General features: G+C 38.0%; 1 protein-coding gene across 1 annotated transcript in view; it reads right to left on the bottom strand.

Annotated features, from left to right (window-relative positions):
• The window catches only part of LOC134209345 (uncharacterized), a 63,632-nt gene extending 51,759 nt beyond the window's left edge, over positions 1-11,873 (bottom strand). The window contains 2 exon segments of the mRNA XM_062685335.1: positions 10,688-11,422; positions 11,565-11,873. Of these exon segments, the coding sequence (XP_062541319.1) occupies positions 10,688-10,871 (184 nt within the window). The 5' untranslated portion in view covers positions 10,872-11,422; positions 11,565-11,873.
• Positions 11,874-20,651: the final 8,778 nt, after the last annotated feature.

The raw sequence follows: 20,651 nt of genomic DNA, 5'->3' as shown, positions 1-20,651 counted from the left end.
CAATATTATTTTTGGTTATGTAAAACAATCTATAAATTTTCTAGAGTTTTCAAACCTTCCTTTATACAAATTCCAGTATTCCCATAACATCAAAGTTCAATCGATAGGCTAACTGTGCCAGTTTTCGTCATGACTCCAAATTTGACCAATTTTGCGAATAGCTCCGAAAATTCAATAGGGGATATATACAGTAGGCTTCTACGATATTGAAACTAACCGAATATTATCGAAGAATTACCAATGTTAACGCTTAAGTATTTGCCTGGTACACAGGCTACAGGATTAAGGAATCCGAACCCGGCCAACTGGCCGGAGTATGAGAAAAACGATCCGATCCACTTGATGATTTATTAAATTAGGCAAACTAAATTAGGCATTAAAAAGATGAAAATCGGTACACTTATCCTACTATTCTTGAGTTCTTATATTTATCATCTGTATGATCAACAAAGCGTTATACTGGGTATAATCCATATTTATGTTTAAGAATAGTGCCACGGGACGTCACTTCTCTATTACGAACATATCACAGTATTCCCAGAACACATACGGCAAAACTATTCTCAGCTTAATTCTTAAAGATATTTATAGTCAAAAAATCGATCTGCTGGGTATTGACCTTACTTTTAAATTGGAAGAGCTATTATGAACATGCCTTAATATTTAATTCCTAATGGAATAATGTGACGTTTTTACAATAGCGAAATGATGTTCCATGCCAACTCAAAAATAAATACCCTGTAGATTACATTGTTCATTATACAGAACTCCAACGTCAACGATACTCCAAATTATTCTGAAGCTATGAACAATAAATCGGTTGAATTCCCAAAACATCAATGATACTTTTCTTGAATTCAAATCTTGAAGATCTGTATGGTCAATTAACTACAAAGTAATCAATGGGGTGTAGGTGTAGGTTGAGTTGGCTGGGACATTTTTCGTCATAAGAATACGACATTATTCCACACATTATTTCCAGAACATCTGTCGTACTTCAAACTGTTCAGTTCAGATCTTGAATATATGAATCGATATTTCCCAATTTTGTCACTATTCTGGTTTATCACACAGAAATTCGCAGTGGTGAAAAATCGTATATTTGTAAGACTTACGTTTATGTTGAATTTATTGCCTGTGAATCGTTTAAGAATTTCAGCAAACTCTAGCACAGTAAAATGGACATTCCTGTTTTACTCATAGCTGTGATAAGCTGGTAATATAGATCGTTCCGATAATAATAATAAATACACTTTGTTTGTTGAATAATTCTAATTTTTCAGGTAATCTAATATTGTATGGTTACATATGGCTTAAAATTTGTTTTATTTTCATATAGCATCGAGTATACGAGAATGTTTCGAATATTTGTCATGTTCTATGAATTTTTACTTCCCATTGTTTTGAGGATTTTGCACAACATGAGTTACAACGGACACCAACGTCAAGAATTACGCCACCATCATCAAGTTTCCTCGCAGCCTAAGTCTCCACCAGAACGCATAGCATGAGTCCAAAGTACGATAACCCGAATGATGAGACCAGCAAATAGAGGACGTTAGCAACAACCTACCAATGGGACGGCAGAAGTGCGGACATAAACAAAACTTACTTTTAGCTAGGTCAGGCAATCAGTGCAACTCATTAAGGTTTGATGTAAGCTTAATTAATAAATAAAATTCATTCTGTGTTCAATCGTGTTAGGTGAAGGTAGTTATCTTTTTTAAAAACGCTGCTCCGAAGCCCCGTAACTTAACTGGCGCAGTCTAGGTAGGATTAGGTAATTCAAAAGTAATAAGTGCAGTGCAAAGGTGCTAGAAGTGCAGCGATCAACCCCGGCAGAATACCGAGGAGGACCTGGAGGAAACCAACACGAACGCAGGATCCCCGAGAGGATATCGGGCCAAAATTTAAAAGTAAGTTTTGTTTATGTCCGCACTTCCGTCGTCCGATTGGTAGGTTGTTGCTAACGTCCTCTATTTGCTGGTCTCATCATTCGGGTTATCGTACTTTGGACTCATGCTATGCGTTCTGGTGGAGACTTAGGCTGCGAGGAAACTTGATGATGATGGCGTAATTCTTGACGTTGGTGTCCGTTATAACTCATGTTTTTCAGCTTTTACTTAAAAAGTTTTATAAATATTTCTACTTACTCCATACGATCTGTTTTTGGCACTCATTTAACAAGCATTATGGATTTTGAAAATTAAATAATTGCAATCGGACGAGAATTAGAACAATTTCAAATTAATAGTGACTAGCCCAAAAAAAAACAGCCCCAGATCAAACCCCAAGATATACCGTACCTAAAAATCGTCTGATTCTAAAGTCATATCCGTATTCATGAGAATTATTCCAGTTTCGAAATAATGTTTGAGGTTTTCGGAATTTTCAAGTCATTGAATTCATTTTTTCAACCAGATCTCGTCGTTAATACGACAAGACAGACATTTAAATGTACCTGAATTGAAAATTATATTGCTCTAACAGTTATACATTTTTTCCTTGATTTATTTGGTAAAATAACCAATTATGTGCAAAAAAAAATTTTGCCCAAAAATCGAACCTTCATATTTTCTTAATTTTCAACAAAAAATCGGAACTAATATATCACGTGGAAGAGTAGGAGGTAATCTATAAGGGGAAACAACATTTTCATGAAATATTAAGCGCCATTCCAATTGCCGACTATATCTAAGTGTATTTATAATTATCGGAACGGTCTATATTTGAAATTGTATGGATAATTTAAAGATGATTAACAAAATCAATAAAAATACAAATTTTACAAACATGTTATGCTTCCGAAAAGGGTTTAAAGATTTTTATGTTCCAACCTAGCGAAATGTTCGAGATACAAGATTTACATTTTCCCATAATTTGACGAAACATTTTACTCTGCAGACAACTGTGCAAAGCTCAGTTAATTTCAGCCGAAATTTGGCAATAAAAACAATAGTTCCAATAATTTCTACTTGATGGATTTCTTGAAATTCTGAGATGATTTATAATTCTTTAAATCAAACTCGAATTTCGCGAGAGCTTACTTCCGTTTGCAACTGGAACTACAATATTTCATAGTTCCAAGCGAAACCTAGCGACTTCGATTTTTTAAATTTCTTTATTTGGTAGGCGCGGGCCTTCCTTAGCCGTGCGGTAGGATGCGCGGCTGCAAAGCAAGACCATGCTTAGGGTGGCTGGGTTCGGTTCCCTGTGCAGTTTTCGGTTGGGAAATTGTATCGACTTTCCTGGGCATAAAAGTATCATCGGTTATATACTTATTATACACCTTATGGTATACTTATGCAGAAATGGTAACTTGGCTTGGAAACCTCGCAGTTAATAACTGTGGAAGTGCTTAATGAACACTAAGCTGCGAGGCAGCAATGTCCATTGAGGGATGCAATGCCAATGAAGAAGAAGAAGAAGATTTGGTAGGCGCCTGCGACTAAGGCTCGATGTCCACGTAGCGCCTTTTCGACGCTGCGTGAACGTGGCGTCAAAAAGACGCAGGTATGTTCCGAAAAAAGTGGTAACGTAGCGTCGCCGCACCGATGCACACTTTCTTTATTTCGAAGCTGCGTACACGTGGCGTTGAAAAATCGCTATGTGGGCATATCGGCCCTAAATGTTCGAGAATAACTTTAAAGTTACCGTTGCTGAGGAATTTGGATTGTTTACTCCTTTGGAGAATTCATATTTTGGGAATTTTATGTTTTCGTGCTCACTCTGGGTCTAGCTCAGCGTCAAATTGTGTCACCACAAATCAGATCATACTGGATTGAAGTGGGTGTAATAAAAAGTGTCGACACTGTCATACACATGCAGTTCTATTCATTCACATTCACACAGTCACATCCCGGGTAGAAGAAAATTGCAAAAGAATAACAAATTTTACCAATAATATATGAATAACAGAATAGCAAAATCTGATGTTACTTTGTTTGATATAGGGGAACGGTTCGCCACTTCATCTCATAGCTCCTATTTCCATCCCATCAAAAACAAAGCAATGAAAAGGAATTTTGTTTATTAATTATTTTTGTGATTTTTTTCAACAGTGAGCACGCATGTTGACAAAAAGAAGCGACGAATTTGGTGACGTATTTCTTTGTTTAGCGATGAGATGGATATATGTACAGTGAGATGGAGATCGGAACACTTCCCCTAGTTCCTAAAATAACATGAATAATAACAGACACTTGTAACTTACTGGGGTCCAGGGCCGTGTTACTCCCAGCACTGGTGAGACTCCCTTAAACAAGCCAAGGGTTTGTGGGAGCAGGGACATTTTACACTTAACAATCACGATTATTTCCTTTTTTTTGCAATTTCTCACCAATCTTAGACAACACACTAGCACTTGTTACACACTGTTCGAGCAAATAATTCCAAATAACTCATTCTGCCATTATAAGAACAAACCAGTGGCAAAATATTTGCAGAAAAGGAATAAGTATAACAAAATCTGATATCACAGCAAATTTTTTTATTATTATGTTATTTGTTTGTTATTCACCCCTACCCGGGATTTGTGTAGAACTGGCAACTTGATTGGATTGTGTGTTGGATGTCATTCGTTTAAGTATAGTTGAAGCGATTTTTTCTGTTCTTGTTTTTAGCTAGGGTAAATCACTACTTGGGCCTATGGACCCGGTTCCCGGCTCACTGTACAAAAAACTAATGATTTATACTGTTTGGAAGCCGTAGGTTTATGATTGATAATTTTCAAAAAGTCTCCCATTTATTTTTCACAATACTCAATATTTTTCAATCACTTGTTTTACTCCTAATTGATCCAATTGTAGAAAATAAAAATGTAGATTTCAAAATTTCACTCTCCGATGCCACACCACTGAGCCGGAGTGATTCTTTCCACTTTTACAAAACGGTAGCATCGAATAAACACCTACCTGAAAATCGTCACAGTGCTCGATATAACCATTGCTTGAAGCTGTTAATCACCACACAATAATTCTAAACACACGCGCTTCAATCTTACCACTAGAACATATCACTAGAACTTATAAAAACATACTAGAATACATTTGAAAATGTATTCTCAAACCGAACAAAAATTCACCTCGGCCCAAGAACTTCTAGCCGCACCGTGCTGCCAAAAGGCCAGGATTATGGAAATGATCTTTCATCGTTAATAGGAAAACTGTCTAATACGTTGACGCTATCATGTTATTTATAATTCTCTCGATTTCAAAAGGTGAAAAAAATATTGTTTTTAAGTATTTGGAAGAAATTTGGATGAGTAAATATATCTTCTCAACCAAATAAAAATGATTATGAATAATACCATCTGGCATCTTGTTGTCGTGGAACGTGCATATTTTTGTTTACGTCGCATTTTCTACCGTCCCGAGAGAGAATGAGAGTAAAATGTTGAGAGATTGAGTGAAATTTTGCTTAGGCCGGGAACTGGTTTTATGATATGCCGGAATGGAAATCGCTATGACTGAAATGAGTGCTGCACCTCGTTAATTTAAATCAAATAAAAACGTTTTTGGACGATATTTAGCACAAATAGCTATTTTTTAAGCAGAAGTGGACCCCAATGCAGTATTATACAGCCCACGAAATTCATGAAAAGTTGCTCCCTGTCATAAATATCAATTGAATAATGCAGTCGTACGCATGTTAGGCCGGGAATGGGGTAAGAAACCCTATTACCTATGACAGATACAAGAGTTAGACAAAAGGTTGAGATTGCCAATATTTTAAGAGTCCGTTAAAAGCCTAGTTTTTAATCCTCATTCTAAATCTAAGATCGGTCCTCGGGCACCGGAGATGTTCCAGTTTTTCCGGGAGAATGTTTAAATTGCATTTTTTCTTCTGCTTGTCTTCTGATGTGATGTCTACTTTCATCAAGTTTTATGCTAGTTGCAGGTCAAGACTACGTCAGGAATATGCAGAGATACGACCATTTCCGAGGCTAAGATTTGGCCATATATTCTGAACCGATGTCACTGTCACAGAACACCAGGCATCTGTTATAAATTGGCTAGTGAGTCTTATTTAAAATAGATTCAACATATTCATCGTATTGGAAAAACATGAAATTTGACACCCCTATATGCATGGTTTCATGGTTCCAAAACCTACCTCTTCCCCGGAGGCCCCTGGAACCTACTATAAAAAGCCAGGAGACAATATTATCCTGGAAATGTTTCTATATTCATCGTTTCTCAAATCCATAATGTGAGATACCCATAATCGCGATTTATTTATATTTGAACAAATTTAGTCAGTTCATTTGTGAACAAAAATCTGAAATTCTACAAATGAGATGTTTTACACACTAAAACTTAAACCGTCAGTTGAAGTCTCACAGTTGATGTCGAAATACGTATCTGCAAAGATAACGAAACTTAGTGGGATTAAATGGAAAGTACTAAACTCGTCTTAGACGATTGAATACATTCCACTAAAAAGAGCTTTAAATATTTTTCCACTAAAACTTAACAATTCGAAATTGAGTTGAATCCAACTCATTTTCATCAAAAACGGGACTAGTCGACCCGGCAGACGTTGTCCTGCATAGTAGGCGAAAATGCGCGTTCTGAACTACTCAAGCGAACTTCCTATACAAATCTTAATTTCAGTTTTCTCATCCTTATTCGTGATTTTTGCATGAAGAAATATCAAGAAAAAAAGAAATATATATATATATATATATATATCAAGAAATATCGGAAACGATAACGAACATATTTGCCGAAAGAATGAAGAAATTCATCCAGCCGATTTCGAGTTATGCGGATACGAACACAGACCATTTCATTTTTATTATATAGAAGAAGATAGAGAAGAAGATAGAAGAAGAAGATGTAGTACAGAATATGTAAATCTCGTAACATTGTTATTGAAAATAAAAAGCTAGTTCCACACTCCAGTTATTAGTTCTCTGCCTAATTTCACTAATTCTGGGCAATTGCGAAATTATTTATTTCAGATGCCTTTCCCGTGCTTGACTTAGAAGGACAGAATTCGCAAGATATTGATTCGCCGATTATACACAATAATTGTATAGTTTTGAAATCAATTTTACTTTATCAATTATTTTATATTTGGATTTTCAATGCAACATCCACTATTACGTATTCTTGCCCGAAGTACCCCCAAGTGTGCATGTACCCCATGTTGAGGTTGACTGACGGCTACTGGCACAACAAACCACAGAAAAGTCAAGAAAACCATCATGTTCGAATCAGTAAACCATATTCATATGACACGATAACAACTTAAATATCATCCAGAATTATTGTCAGGGGGTTTTTTGTTAACCAAAATGTATGAAATTTGGCCACAATATTCTTTGATATGCAAAGAATGTTGGGTTCAAATTTGAACATAATTAGTTATTGAAACCCCCCGTGACAATATTAGAACAAAACCTGCCAAAGCCGTCATTTCCCCTATATGTAAAAAATGATTTTACCTCATTTTTGACGTCCTTTGCACCAGTTTGGCCAACCCCGTGAGTAAATAATAAGATTTGCCATATTAATCAGTTTGGTCAGAAGCCATCCCCCTTTTTCCTTTTTTTCCGGTAATAAATGCCGGTATTACACAATCGCGTTCCAACCAAATAACTTCATTTTTCTATACTACTGAACACATACAGATACTAATCACGTACTAAAAATCGAGTAATTTGGTTGGAATGCGACAATGAACAGGAAAATAAATTTCTTGTAAATCATCAACATCGCGTTTCGAAGCTGTATGGTGAAATGCAAATATTGCCGACGCTTAAACACGTGAAAGGTGATTTGTGGTCATAGCTTAGAAGGAATTTTTTGTTCAAACATTCCGGTTATGAGGGTGTATTTTAAATCCTTGCACGATGAACGGGACGGATTTTGATTCATTAATTTTGAATACTTTTTAGTTCCTCAATTTGTGAAGAAACTTATGCATTCGGGATCCAGTTTTCGTTGAAATTAGGACTAACTTATTCAACGCAAATATAATATGCTAACATTTTCATTGTGTTCATCATTTCGAAGATGTTTCTCTCTCTTGCCTCTGATTTTATATTTAGAGCAATATACCTTGGGACAAAAATATGGGACCATTTAAGCTTCATAGCTTCTTCAACAACTATTAAGTAGATTGGGCTTCTAATAAAAGGTAAAAGGCAAGTTAGACTGACAAACAGATGACATTTTACACCAGAGGCCCTGATACTCTGGACATTCTGATTTTATTTCTGCAAGAACTAAATGAGTATCATTGTTCTTCATCGTAAATAAAAATCTCATTTAAAAGAGAAAAAAATCGTTTCGTCTTATTTCAAGCGACGGGTTTTCGATATTTTACAAACATTGTTCTATATCAACTTCTGGAAAGTTGGGCACCGCTGAAATGTCGAGCGATTTGGTTGAAATTTTATCTAGAGTATCTAAGCACCAACTTTGAAATTTTTGCATTTTGTTCTAGTGGTGTTAGTAGTGTGAACCGTCTACATAACCTCAATTACAGTCTGTGACTTTTTAGTTATACTTAAAATCAAGAAAATCGGTAAGAATGTGACATCACAGTTCAATCATTTAAAAAAAAAATCTGCTCACAGAGCAAGATAACTTTGGCCAGATGTAGATAAAAGCTTTAATTTGAGTTTAATTTGAGATCTGTGATGCAGCCTGAGTAATAAACAATACTGATAAAAAAGGTGGTACAGCCCAAGTATTCGCTCAGGTTCGATTTATGTCAACTAAAGTAAATTCGAGTGTTTGGACAATTCACGTGCTCAATGTAGACGAAGCACTTTGGATGCTGTTAAGGTACTCCGGGGCAAGTGAAAATACGGGGTAAGTGGGTACTATGGCTGCTGATCAATCGATAAACGTTTTTAGTGGTAACAATCTTCTAGAAATATGAAGCAGGACTATCAACGAATACAGCCCACACAAAAATATTTGGAATCAAAACCATTTGAGGCACCATGCTAATGCTATTGCTTGATCATGACTTTAGACTACCGGGAAAATCTATTACTTATATTTTAATTCAATGGATTTCCACCATAATAGTCGTTTTTAAATTTATCATTGATGTGGAAGGTGAATAATTTGAGCAATCAAATAATTGTGTGCCATCGAAAATGATTTATAAGTTTTAATTTAAGCCAAAATTTGCAATTTTCACTTACCCTTTAGTTTTAACATACATGGGGCAAGTGGGACATATTTGAACAACAATTTCGATAGAGCCCTTTTAATTGTTTTTAAATCGTTGTCTAGTGAAAAATAACTTCGACACTCATATATCATATGGATCTGAATCAGATGTAGTTTGCTTATTGTTGGTTTCGCTGTTAAATAGTATTGTACAGTTGATTAACAATAATACAAAATTCATTCTAAAAATTATCTCCCGCAATAGTTATAACAATGCGATATTTTTCCATTTACAGTGCAAATAATCTATTTGTTCAACGATGAGTCAACAAAATTTGTCTTGTGTTTTGTTATTTTCAAATTGCATATTTCATCAGATTTACATATTTTCAGATAAATAAAGTTCTGAACACATTAATTGGCAATTTCGTTCTATTACAAATTTACAGCAGTGCGCATCGCCTGAATAGAAACGTTTCTTTTGAAGTACTGATTTATGTAATAATCTGTGCTTTAAACACAGAAACATTCACTCGAATGGTGAATAAAGAATTGCTTATCCTTTCCATCTAAAACATTTGGTACAAAAGTAACCCATTGAAGAGCAAAACAAGAGCCAATTAAACAGTAAATCGGCTGTTGTCTGGTGTTCATATTTGCTAAAATTATAATCCCTTCCTTGTAGCAAAAACTAAAATCCGACAAGCAACAAACCTCCATCCATGATCTGAAAATACTACGACTCAGAAGTAACATGAACATTGTAGATTCTATTAATTAGTTTAGTTCGACAGTATAAAACAGAATAGGTCCCACTTGCCCCGTTTGAAGGGGTAAGTGGGTTGTACAGGTGAATTTATTTCTTTCACTACCAATATTTTTTGTAATCGAATAAATGGCTTACAACACGTCTACACTTCAACAACGGAAGCATATAATGATGTATGCGTGGTTAATGTTCTGAAATATCGTGTTTTATAAGTATGCGTTAACAATTTTGCTGAACTAGCGTTTTTTTAGGTCCCACTTGCCCCGGGGTACCTTAATTGTTTGTCAATGGAACTTATACGCCTACGACTACGAAACAGGTGGATTAAGCCTTTTTTGTATCAACAAATACAGACAGACGCAGAAAACCTCATGACGCAAATTCTCGACCTTTTTTACCTTTCTCGTATTTTGCGTTTAATTGCGTTAAAAAAAAATTTCGAGCATATTGAGAGTTCGACTGTTTGTGATTTTAGTTATTTTCGATGTGTCGGCTTTTCAGTCTAGTTTTCAAACAAATTCCCTGCAATTTAAATTTTAAATAATGAAACCATATTTTTTATATAACAACAAATAATATAATGATGTAACCACCCCACTGATTTTTTTCATAAATCTTTAAAACGTGCAGTTCTGTTTGGTAAGTCACAAGAATACTGTTTAGCGGGTAACACAAGTTTGGGATCCGCATACGACTGCAATATATTTTATTCAATGCAATAAAAATCATCGATTCTGCTTTTATTTTATATATGACGCCTCATAAAATACCGGCATTTTCTTACCTGATCCGCGATGATCCTTGATGATGGGTTTTGTCTGCGTGGGCCCAACCATCATCGGGTAGAAAACTTTAGGCCACAGTATCGCAATGCATCCCACCACCGTCACCATGATGATCAGTGTTTTCCGCGGCCCCAGCGTGCCACCGTTCGGCTCACTTGGCCGACTGTTGGCCGTTGTTGCCATTGTGCTGGATGGCAGCAGCAGCTGTTTCGGAAACTTCCAAACCGATGATTTTCACTATTACTTTCTTTGCTGCTTTTTTATCGATCCCACTGTGGGGAAGATGCAGTTTGCCTCCCGTTCGCTAGTAAATGCTTTCCGAGGGGAAAACTTTCAGTTTTCACCTCCGTTTCTGCTGCTTGCTGGTGTTTCGACAATTTTCACTCTATATTTCCTTTTCGCGCACCACTGACCGAAATGACTAGGTTATTACTTGTTGGTTGTTTTTTGGTGCACTCAATACAACCTTTTTATTTCGTTTCACTTTCTAGCTGCAATCACGTTCTTCTTTGGTTTTTGGCAAATGATTATTACATAAACTCAGGATGTGGAAAAACCGTATGAACCTATTTTTTATACTTTGGTCACATTCTTGCGCTTCACTTGATCTCCCATGACCACTTTGCTTTTCTTCTATCTATTCACCTTCTTCTACAGAGTGTGCTTGTCTGCTACGCAAATGATTTCTGCTATTTTCGTTTCAGCTTATTTGCAAGGTTGAAGAAAAATCACTTCTATAGAATCGGTGTAAAAATAGAAAAAAACGGTTATGATTTCACCAGCGTTATCGAATGCCATTGTCATTATCAGAGTTCAAACTCTATACACTGTATTCTTAAGCATCTCAAGCAATTTGAATTTGAAAACGAAACTTACGCGTCGGCGGATATGAAAAAAACTATTACGTATATATTTAATCTCCCGGTTTCTATAAATAACACATAGCGCCCCTACGCTGCCAAAAATTTCAGTCAATTTCTCCAAAAATCATCATGCATTTCACAAACTCTAATAATAACTAAACTGTTTTCGTTCGTATGGTTTTCGTGTGATGCAAATTATAAATTTTCGAAGCACAATGCACTATCAATACTCATTTATTGCTAAAAAGCTGTGTAATGCAATAAACTGCATATTAAACCAAATTATAGGAAATCGCAAATTAAAGGAAAAAAACTGAACGAGGGAAACCTTCTCTCCTTAAAGGAGAATGTGAATCGTATGGGTCAAGCGACAACGACAGACTAAAATTTCATTTCGTAGATTTTTCTTTTAATAAACAGGAAAATCGCAGCATCCTTCTGGCTGCCCAGCACAGTGACAAATTTGCAAACAAAAGACGGATGATTTTTTTGTTTCAAATTTGTAGAAAATACATCGCAAATGTTCAAACGATTGACTCCGTTGCTAATGAAGACTGCGAATATGTATCCCTGCATCTCTATTAATAGGTATCACATAATTCTGAAATTTCCCCGATAAGTGATGACAGAATCTTTTTAAACCGAAAATATACGTATGATGCTATAGATCACTCATTCAGGATTTGCTAAATAGAAACTACGCGAATATTATCTGATCACCTATAGAACTGAGTTCGTGCAGATCTTCTACATCTCAACAATAAACGCCAGTCCTAGCTCGAAGTGCGTAACTCGTATTTCGAGATACGGTCCGTGCTCCGACCACTGAGCGACGCAATTCTTCTCAGTAAGAGAGTTCGCAGCGCTTGGATATTTTAGAGAGGACGGCATAAACATTCTACCAAGTTTCAGTGGCGGATTATTCGCGGTCGGACGCACGTCACAGCTTTACAACGATATGCATAGCAGACCAGCCATGAAGCGCCATGCTCTGTGACTTAACTTATTAAGGTTGGGCGATTGATAGTCACACTCAGTTTATTTTTATTCTCTACCACAAATACAAAATTTTACTGTTTCGTTCGCAAGAAAAAAAAATCAGGTTTGAAACTGTATTGAGATCTATCAAATTATCTCGTATCATGCAATTATCAATTATAAAAATGTCATCAGAATAAGCCAGAACAGCCTAAAATCAGAACATGGACGAAGCGTTAGCTCGCCCTACTCGATACTTCAAATGACATATTAGTTTCGTCGGTGAGTGTAATCTGACCGTCCACCCTTTAGACGTCTTTTATGAGAGAAAGATTTCGTTGGTAGAGTTATGTGTAGCATGTATTGCTCCCATCTCATCCATCTCCTGAACACTTATATATGTATTATATTTCGTGAATCGAATGTGCGAGACACTTAGTGAATGACAATCTACCAGGTGTCTAGATTTTAAAGGTCACATCGGTAGACAAGCGCATAAAATGGTATCAAATATGTGGATATTTTGAGATAAATAGTTGCATATTATAGGGAGTTGGACTACGGCAATATTGCTAGTTGTTAATTGCTTTGATAGAATTATTTTTCCATACTTCACTTCATACCGAGCTATTGACTAAAGTATCTTAATAACATACTTTTGGATTGAATTAGAATACTTCAATTTCATATTTATATTACTGCCGTTTCCGAATTGCATGGTGTCAAAGTATTATTGCAAACCATTACATCATTTAATATTCTGAGCAAAATACTGCTGAAATTATGATATATTTATATCAGTTATCCGCTCAGTAAACAACAAAAAAGTTCATCATGGAGTTTCTGTAGCATCAGCGTCACATGCTGAAATGATTTTATCTTTCCAGATCGTGTTTCCATTCCTTGTCGAACCTCAGTGTGAGATACTCCTTAGGTTCAGAGATATAAGGTCCTAGCTTAGGTTTTATCCTCGTGTTAGGTTTTTTTCTGTGTGAAAATGTGAAGTGAAGACGTTTAAACATCCGTGTGAAAACCATTAAACATCCGTGTAATATGTTTCCCCGTATTTTATTTAAAAACAACACGATTGTGCAAAGTAGGAAAAAGGCCTCATAACGCTTCCCTATCTAACATTTTGGCGAGGCAAAGCACACTACCAGGACTAATTTACAATGTACTACGTGCCTCCACTCACTGTCCACGCTGACTAACCGACGCGTGGAACATTGTTCCCAAAGAGCCGCCAGCTATAAGACGTTTTGTCTCATTTCCAGTTTTTTGGGGCCACAGTTATATTGCATGGGTTAAAAATGCCCATGAAAATCGTTACAGCTAAGACATTGGAACAGAGTTAGCTTAGCCAGGGCATATAGCCTTCTTGTCCTACATCAGCATCATCGTGCGCGTCAACCAAATGAGTTGAGCCTTATCGATGCCCTCGACGTCTGCCTACCTCCGGCTTAGACTGTCCAAAGCGATCCGAAAACTGTTGACGCCAATCAAACGACTCGAAAATATGAACAATAAACGCCCCAAGCAAATACTTTTAATTTAACGGTGATTTTATCCTAAAAAAAATGTATTTTCGAAGTGTTTAAAAAATAATAATCCAATATATCAGTCATTACATTGTTCAAAAAATTTTATGGAAAACATACAATACCGTAAGAAAACGACTTTATTACAAAATAGCGTATTTCCATCTAAAATAACCGATGCTAATATGCGTCACCCAAATATTAAAAATACGCCAATAGGTAAAAGGTACACTGGGGGAAGTGGAAAAGGAAAAATCGATAGTTCATGTTTGAATTAGTGTAAAACCAGTTTAAATGACCTAGATGCATTCAATCAAAATGAGCTATCAAAAACAGTCCATTTTGCACCAACTGTGCGGTAATTCATACCATTTTGGTCGCCTGAAATTCATGGAAATAGATTTAAAAATTAGGAATTGATTTTCCACTTATCCCAGTAGGATGGGCTAAGTGGGAAACCCATGTTACCTTGACCTTCGATTGTGATGAGTAGTTACATATAACTACTAAGATCAAAACGATAATTGCTCTGAGTATCTTTTGTTGAATAATTTCATTGGCTTAACGGAATAGATCCCCAAGAAATTCTCATAATAACTAGTGGACGGTGGTTTTGCCTTCCGAACACTAAATGTACGTAAAATCTATATGTTCGCCCCAAAGATGAACTTTTTATAGGAAAAATGGAACTTACAGGGTTATAAACTAATCAACTTAGTTTAACGAATTGAGGTGATGTCTGTGTGTGCGTGTTTGTATGTATGTGTGTGCGCAAAACACGTACAAAATTCCTATTTGAAGGCAAATGTCCTTAATAAATTTAATCTCCAAAAAAATGCATTCAACGGCGAAACTTGTTATGAATATAAATGAATGTGAATTACGGAATATATTTACCTATCAGTGCTATTTTTATCTTTCTTATACATTTTTTTTTATGTAAAACATGTGAAAGGCATCAATACCGATAGGTGGATTATTCAGGCATTTTCTTATGTATTTTAGTCCAATCACAACTGAAATCACATTGATAACAAAGAAGGAACATATTAAGATTCACAGCTCTCGAAATAAACCTTGGAGGGAAGGAAACATTTGCGTGATCAGCACATTATCCACTTCCCCCACAGTGTTTGATATCAGGGGTAAGTGTAAAATCTTTAAATTATTTGCTTTCATGGTACAAACTACTACAAATTGAGTGTGATTAGTTTAATTGTATCATAATGGTCACATGTGAATCAAATCCACTGGAAAAGGGACAATGTATGCAAATAAGAATTGATTTTATGAATGCAGCAATTAACTTCTCGCGAAACCTAGTTCAAGCGTTAATCGTGTTAGTGTGCGTATTTCACAAATTTTAACATAGTACTAGCTTTATGTACCCGGCCTTGCTCGGAATTGCCAGTTTGGTTCGCAGTTTTTTTTCACAATCGGAAAATGATAAAACCAATTGGTCAACAGGGTAATTGTGTTTACCTATTGATACTTCATCATTTGATTAAAAGAAGGCTTTTAGAAACACTGACTGAAAAAAGGGATCGTGGGTTTGAATAGCCACATTCCGGGCAAACGCATATTTTCAAAGAAGGGATCACACCCACCATTGCCTTATTCCGGGCAAATGCCTACATTTAAAGAAGCAGTCACATACACCATTCAGAAGGAAACACATTATTCATTGCTTTTCACTGGGCAAACCATGATTCCGGTGAAGGGTAACAATTACCATTGCTTTATACCCAAATGCATGCTTTCTATGAAAGATTTTACTGATGCTGTTCATAATTATCCCAAATGCCTTCATGTCGAATGACCTTAGGCCAAATAGTGTTATGTTAATGGCCAGCTTTATTCAGAAAATCTCATATTCTGGGATACGTGTATCGGGAAGTATCGTTTTCGGGAAATAACATTTTCGTTAAAGTCATTTTTCGGAGAATGTTATTATCGGGAAAATGTTATTGTCAAGTCTTGGTATTTTTGATAAATTCGTGCAATTTGTTTTCGGAACATTGTACAATGTCAAAAAACTTCGGATGAACTAAATAAGACGGATTTTAAATTAAGACGTTTTCTAAACAATAGCAACCCCAATAACCTCCCGCATTCCAAAAGTCCCTCCCAGCCTGTCTATAATAGTTTTCTTTGGGTAGAGAATACGTGTTTACAAAATGAAAATAAAATGACCTACCCCTATCCACTCAAATCGTTTCCTTAGGACAGACAAAATTTGAAACAAATTTGGTTCAAATCGGTCATGGGGTTCAAGACTTACATTGAGTTGATCGAAAACTAAGCAATACTTCTCCCCGCACACCCTCCCCCTTTTCCAAAGAGCATTCACAACCACATTATCGTCGTCTCCTTAAGATTAAGAATGTGTGTTCCAAATTTTATTGAAATTGGCCAAAGGGTTCAGAAACTACACTGATTTGATCGATAACTAAGCAACATCCCCACACCCTCCCCTTTTTCCAAAGAGCATCCCCAACCACACTATCGTCGTCTCCTTAAGACAAAGAATGTGTGTTCCAAATTTGGTTGAAATCGGCCAAGAGGCTCAAAAGTTACACTGCGTTGATCAATAACTAAGCGATACACCTCCCCCCACACCTTCCCCCTTTTCTAAACAGCATGCTTTGCCCTCCCATTGTCGTCTCCTTAAGATAAAGAATGTGTGTTCCAAATTTGGTTGAAATCGGCCAAGGAGCTCAGAAGTCACACTGAGTTGATCGATAACTAAGCAATAGCCCCCCCCCCCCCCCACACCCTCCCCCTTTTCCAAAGAGCATGCTATCGTCGTCTTATAAAGATAAAGAATGTGTGTTGCAAATTTGGTTGAAATCGGCCAAGGGGTTTATAAAGTACACTGAGTTGATCAATAACTCAATAACGTGTCGCTTTCCTCTGATGGCAAAGTCGTGCCTCGCCCTCGCGCGAGCGCTCAGTTTCAATTCATATTTCCTGATGACTGTTTCGATGGCATCGGTGGTTGCCGTGATAGCTGTGATTGGGAATGCAATTCGATTAACCATCGAGTGGCAATTGAAAGCTCTCAACTTATGTGAAAATTTCTCAAGAAATCAAGTGAAAATTTCGCGCATCATTCGGGCTATCGCTTGATTGCTGTTTGTGAGTAGAAAGGCGCTTTGTTAAAATTTAATCGGTTCTTTTCAGAAGCACCATTGAAGAGAAGAAAATGGTCCGACAATGATCCGATTAGAAATATTATTTGCAATGATGGTGCATATTGCGGTAAATTTTAAAGTGCTGTCGTCGACAGCAGCAGCACTCAAGTGATACCCATTCGATTGGTTGCTCGCTATGCATCATGCGGAGTGAAGCATGCGGAAGGTGCGTGCAAAACAGCGCTTATGGCAACAAAATGTCTAAACATTTTTTTTTTCTTAATTTAAACTTAAAACGGCTACGCAGTCTTTACGGATTAAAACAAGATTCATATTTGTTCCTACACGGGGTTGGTGTCTTCATCAGGGGAAAACTCTTATGTTTGTTCCTTGTCTAATGCTTGGAAAAAACTTGTGAAAAAACATAGTGAAATCAACTCATCCTCTTTTGACACCTCTGCTGAAGCAGAAGGCTTCCAAAAAGGGCCTTTTTTAGAAACAACCGTATCTTTAATCCATGGATGGTTGATTCAGTGAACAAGGTTAATACGATTTTGGATCTACAGTGGAACGAGCCCAAGTCCTGGTGTTAGGTGGGACGCTAAACAGTCCTGACACGACGGCCCTCCGACGAGACAAGAGGTTTGCGCAGGGCCAATAAGCCGCCTTTAAAAACAACCATTACGAACGACATAAAAGATAATACGATTCGATACAATCGGCAACGACCTAGGCGACGAATAAAGGATCACGATTGGAAGCTTGGAACATGGAACTGCAAGTCGCTAGGCTTCGCAGGTTGCGACAGGATAATCTACAATAAATTACATCCCCGCAACTTCGACATCGTAGCGCTGCAGGAAATCTGCTAGACAGAAAGTGTGGAAAAGCGGTCATCGAGCGGCTACCTTCTACCAAAGCTGTGGCACCACCAACGAGCCGGGAACCGGCTTCAACGCGTGATTGGGTGGCAGCCAATCAACGCAAGGATGTGCAAGCTAAGGATAAAAGGCCGATTCTTCAACTATAGCATCATCAACGTGCACAGCCCACACGAAGGTAGACCCGACGACGAGAAAGAAGCGTTCTATGCACAGCTGGAGCAGACATACGATGGATGCCCACTGCGGGACGTCAAAATCGTCATCGGTGACATGAACGCTCAGGTAGGAAGGGAGGAAATGTATAAATCGGTCATCGGACCGGATAGTCTGCATACCGTATCGAACGACAACAGCCAACGATGCATAAACTTTGCAGCTTCCGGCGGAATGGTAGTCCGAAGCACTTTCTTCCCCGCAAGAATATCCACAAGGCCGCATGGAAATCACCTAATCAAGTAACGGAAAACCAAACGTTCTAATCGACGGTAAATTCTTCTCCGACATCACGAACGTACGCACTTACCGCAGTGCGAATATTGAATCCGACCACTACCTCGTTGCAGTACTGCCGTAATCTGAAAAAGTGACGTATGCGCCATTTTACAACATGCATGTTTTCTATTTTTCTGTTAAACTGTTCGATGAGTACTACTCGTTAACACCATTTTTGGAAAATGGTTAATATGTCACTTTTTCAGATTACGGCAGAGTATGTCTGCGCTCAAAACTCTCGACGGTGTACAACACGCGTCGGAGTCGTCCGCCGCTGCTAAACATTGGGCGGCTACAAGACGGTAGACTAGCCCAAGACTACGCGCAGCAGCTGGAAGTGGCACTCCCAACGGAAAAGCAGCTAGGCGCAGCATCTCTTGAAGATGGCTGGAGAGATATTCGATCCGCCATTGGAAGCACTGCAACCGCTGCACTAGGAATGGTGGCTTCGGATCAGAGAAACGACTGGTATAACGGCGAATATGAGCAGTTAATTGAGAAGAAGAATGCAGCATGGGCGAGATTGCTGCAACACCGCACGAGGGCGAACGAGGCACGAGGCATCCACCACGAGTTTCTATCGGTGGTGACAAAATCGTGGTGGTTGAAGAATTCGTGTACTTGGGCTCACTAGTGACCGCCGATAACGATACCAGCAGAGAAATTCAGAGACGCATCATGGCAGGAAACCGTACGTACTTTGGACTCCGCAAAACGCTCCAATCGAATAGAGTTCGCCGCCGTATCAAACTGACAATCTACAAAACGCTTATTAGACCGGTAGTTCTCTACGGACACGAGACCTGGACGATGCTCGTGGAAGACCAACGCGCACTGGGAGTTTTCGAAAGGAAAGTGCTGCATACCATCTATGGTGGGGTGCAGATGTCGGATGGTACGTGGAGGAGGCGAATGAACCACGAGTTGCATCAGCTATTGGAAGAACCATCCATCGTTCACACCGCGAAAATCGGAAGACTGCGGTGGGCCAGGCACGTAGCCAGAATGTCGGACAGCAATCCAGTAAAAATGGTTCCGACGGGAACAAGAAGGCGAGGTGCACAGTGGGCAAAGTGGATCGATCAGGTGGAGGACGATTTGCGGACCCTTCGCAGACTACGTGGTTGGTGAAGTGCAGCCATGGACCGAGCTGAATGGAGAAGACATTTATGTATTGCACAGGCCATTCCGGCCTTAATCTGGTAATAAATAAAATAAAATCTACAGTGGAACTGTCAAAATCTTCTTTTCCTTTTCTTCTTTTATGGCTTTATATTCCAACTGGAGCTTGGTCTGCTTTCGACTTTCGAAAGCTTTTCTATGCCCGCCATTGCATGAGTATGTATCTTGCATGGCAAGTACAATAGATACACTATGCCCAGGGAGTCGAGAATGTTTCCCACCCGGAAACATCCTAGACCGGACTGAGAATCGAACTCGCCATCTCCGGATTGGCGAACCTACACCTTTGCTCGCAAGTGTAACTGGATGATCTGTCGAAATATTCTGCACAAATTAGACATTTCAAATGTTTAGTTAACCATTTATAATGCAATGTTTTTGCTTTGGGTGAAGCATAGCTAACTCCCGATGTGAACGTACAACCCAGAATTTAACACCATTTGCGGCGATAGGGACTGGCATGGAGGAGTGCTGTTAAGGATCAGAAACTAGGACTTCTTCTATAGAGTCTACCTTGCACCGAATCCAAGTAACTTCCCGAGAATAAGAACTCAGTATCGCCGAGATATCTTCCTCCGGGAACTGCGATTACTCGCAGAAACTTCTCACACGTTGTCTTGCCCGAGCCACGGTTTCTCTTGGGAGACTTCAACTCACATGGTGCGAACTGTACAATAATAAAAGTTCATCCTTAATATACGACCTCTGCGATGACTTCCACATGATTCATTGGAAAAGTTACACGAGTGCACCATCAGTGTAAGATAACCGAGCAGATCTTCCAATATAATTAATCTCACTAGACTGCACGTGGAGGGTAGTTCAAGATCCAAATTTTATTAACGTAATCGTAATCAATGTGGATTTGATTTACATGTTATGACCACCAAGC

This window comes from Armigeres subalbatus, chromosome 2, assembly GCF_024139115.2.
Source record: "Armigeres subalbatus isolate Guangzhou_Male chromosome 2, GZ_Asu_2, whole genome shotgun sequence".
Lineage (NCBI taxonomy): Eukaryota > Metazoa > Arthropoda > Insecta > Diptera > Culicidae > Armigeres > Armigeres subalbatus.
This window is presented reverse-complemented; position numbering and strand designations above follow the sequence as displayed.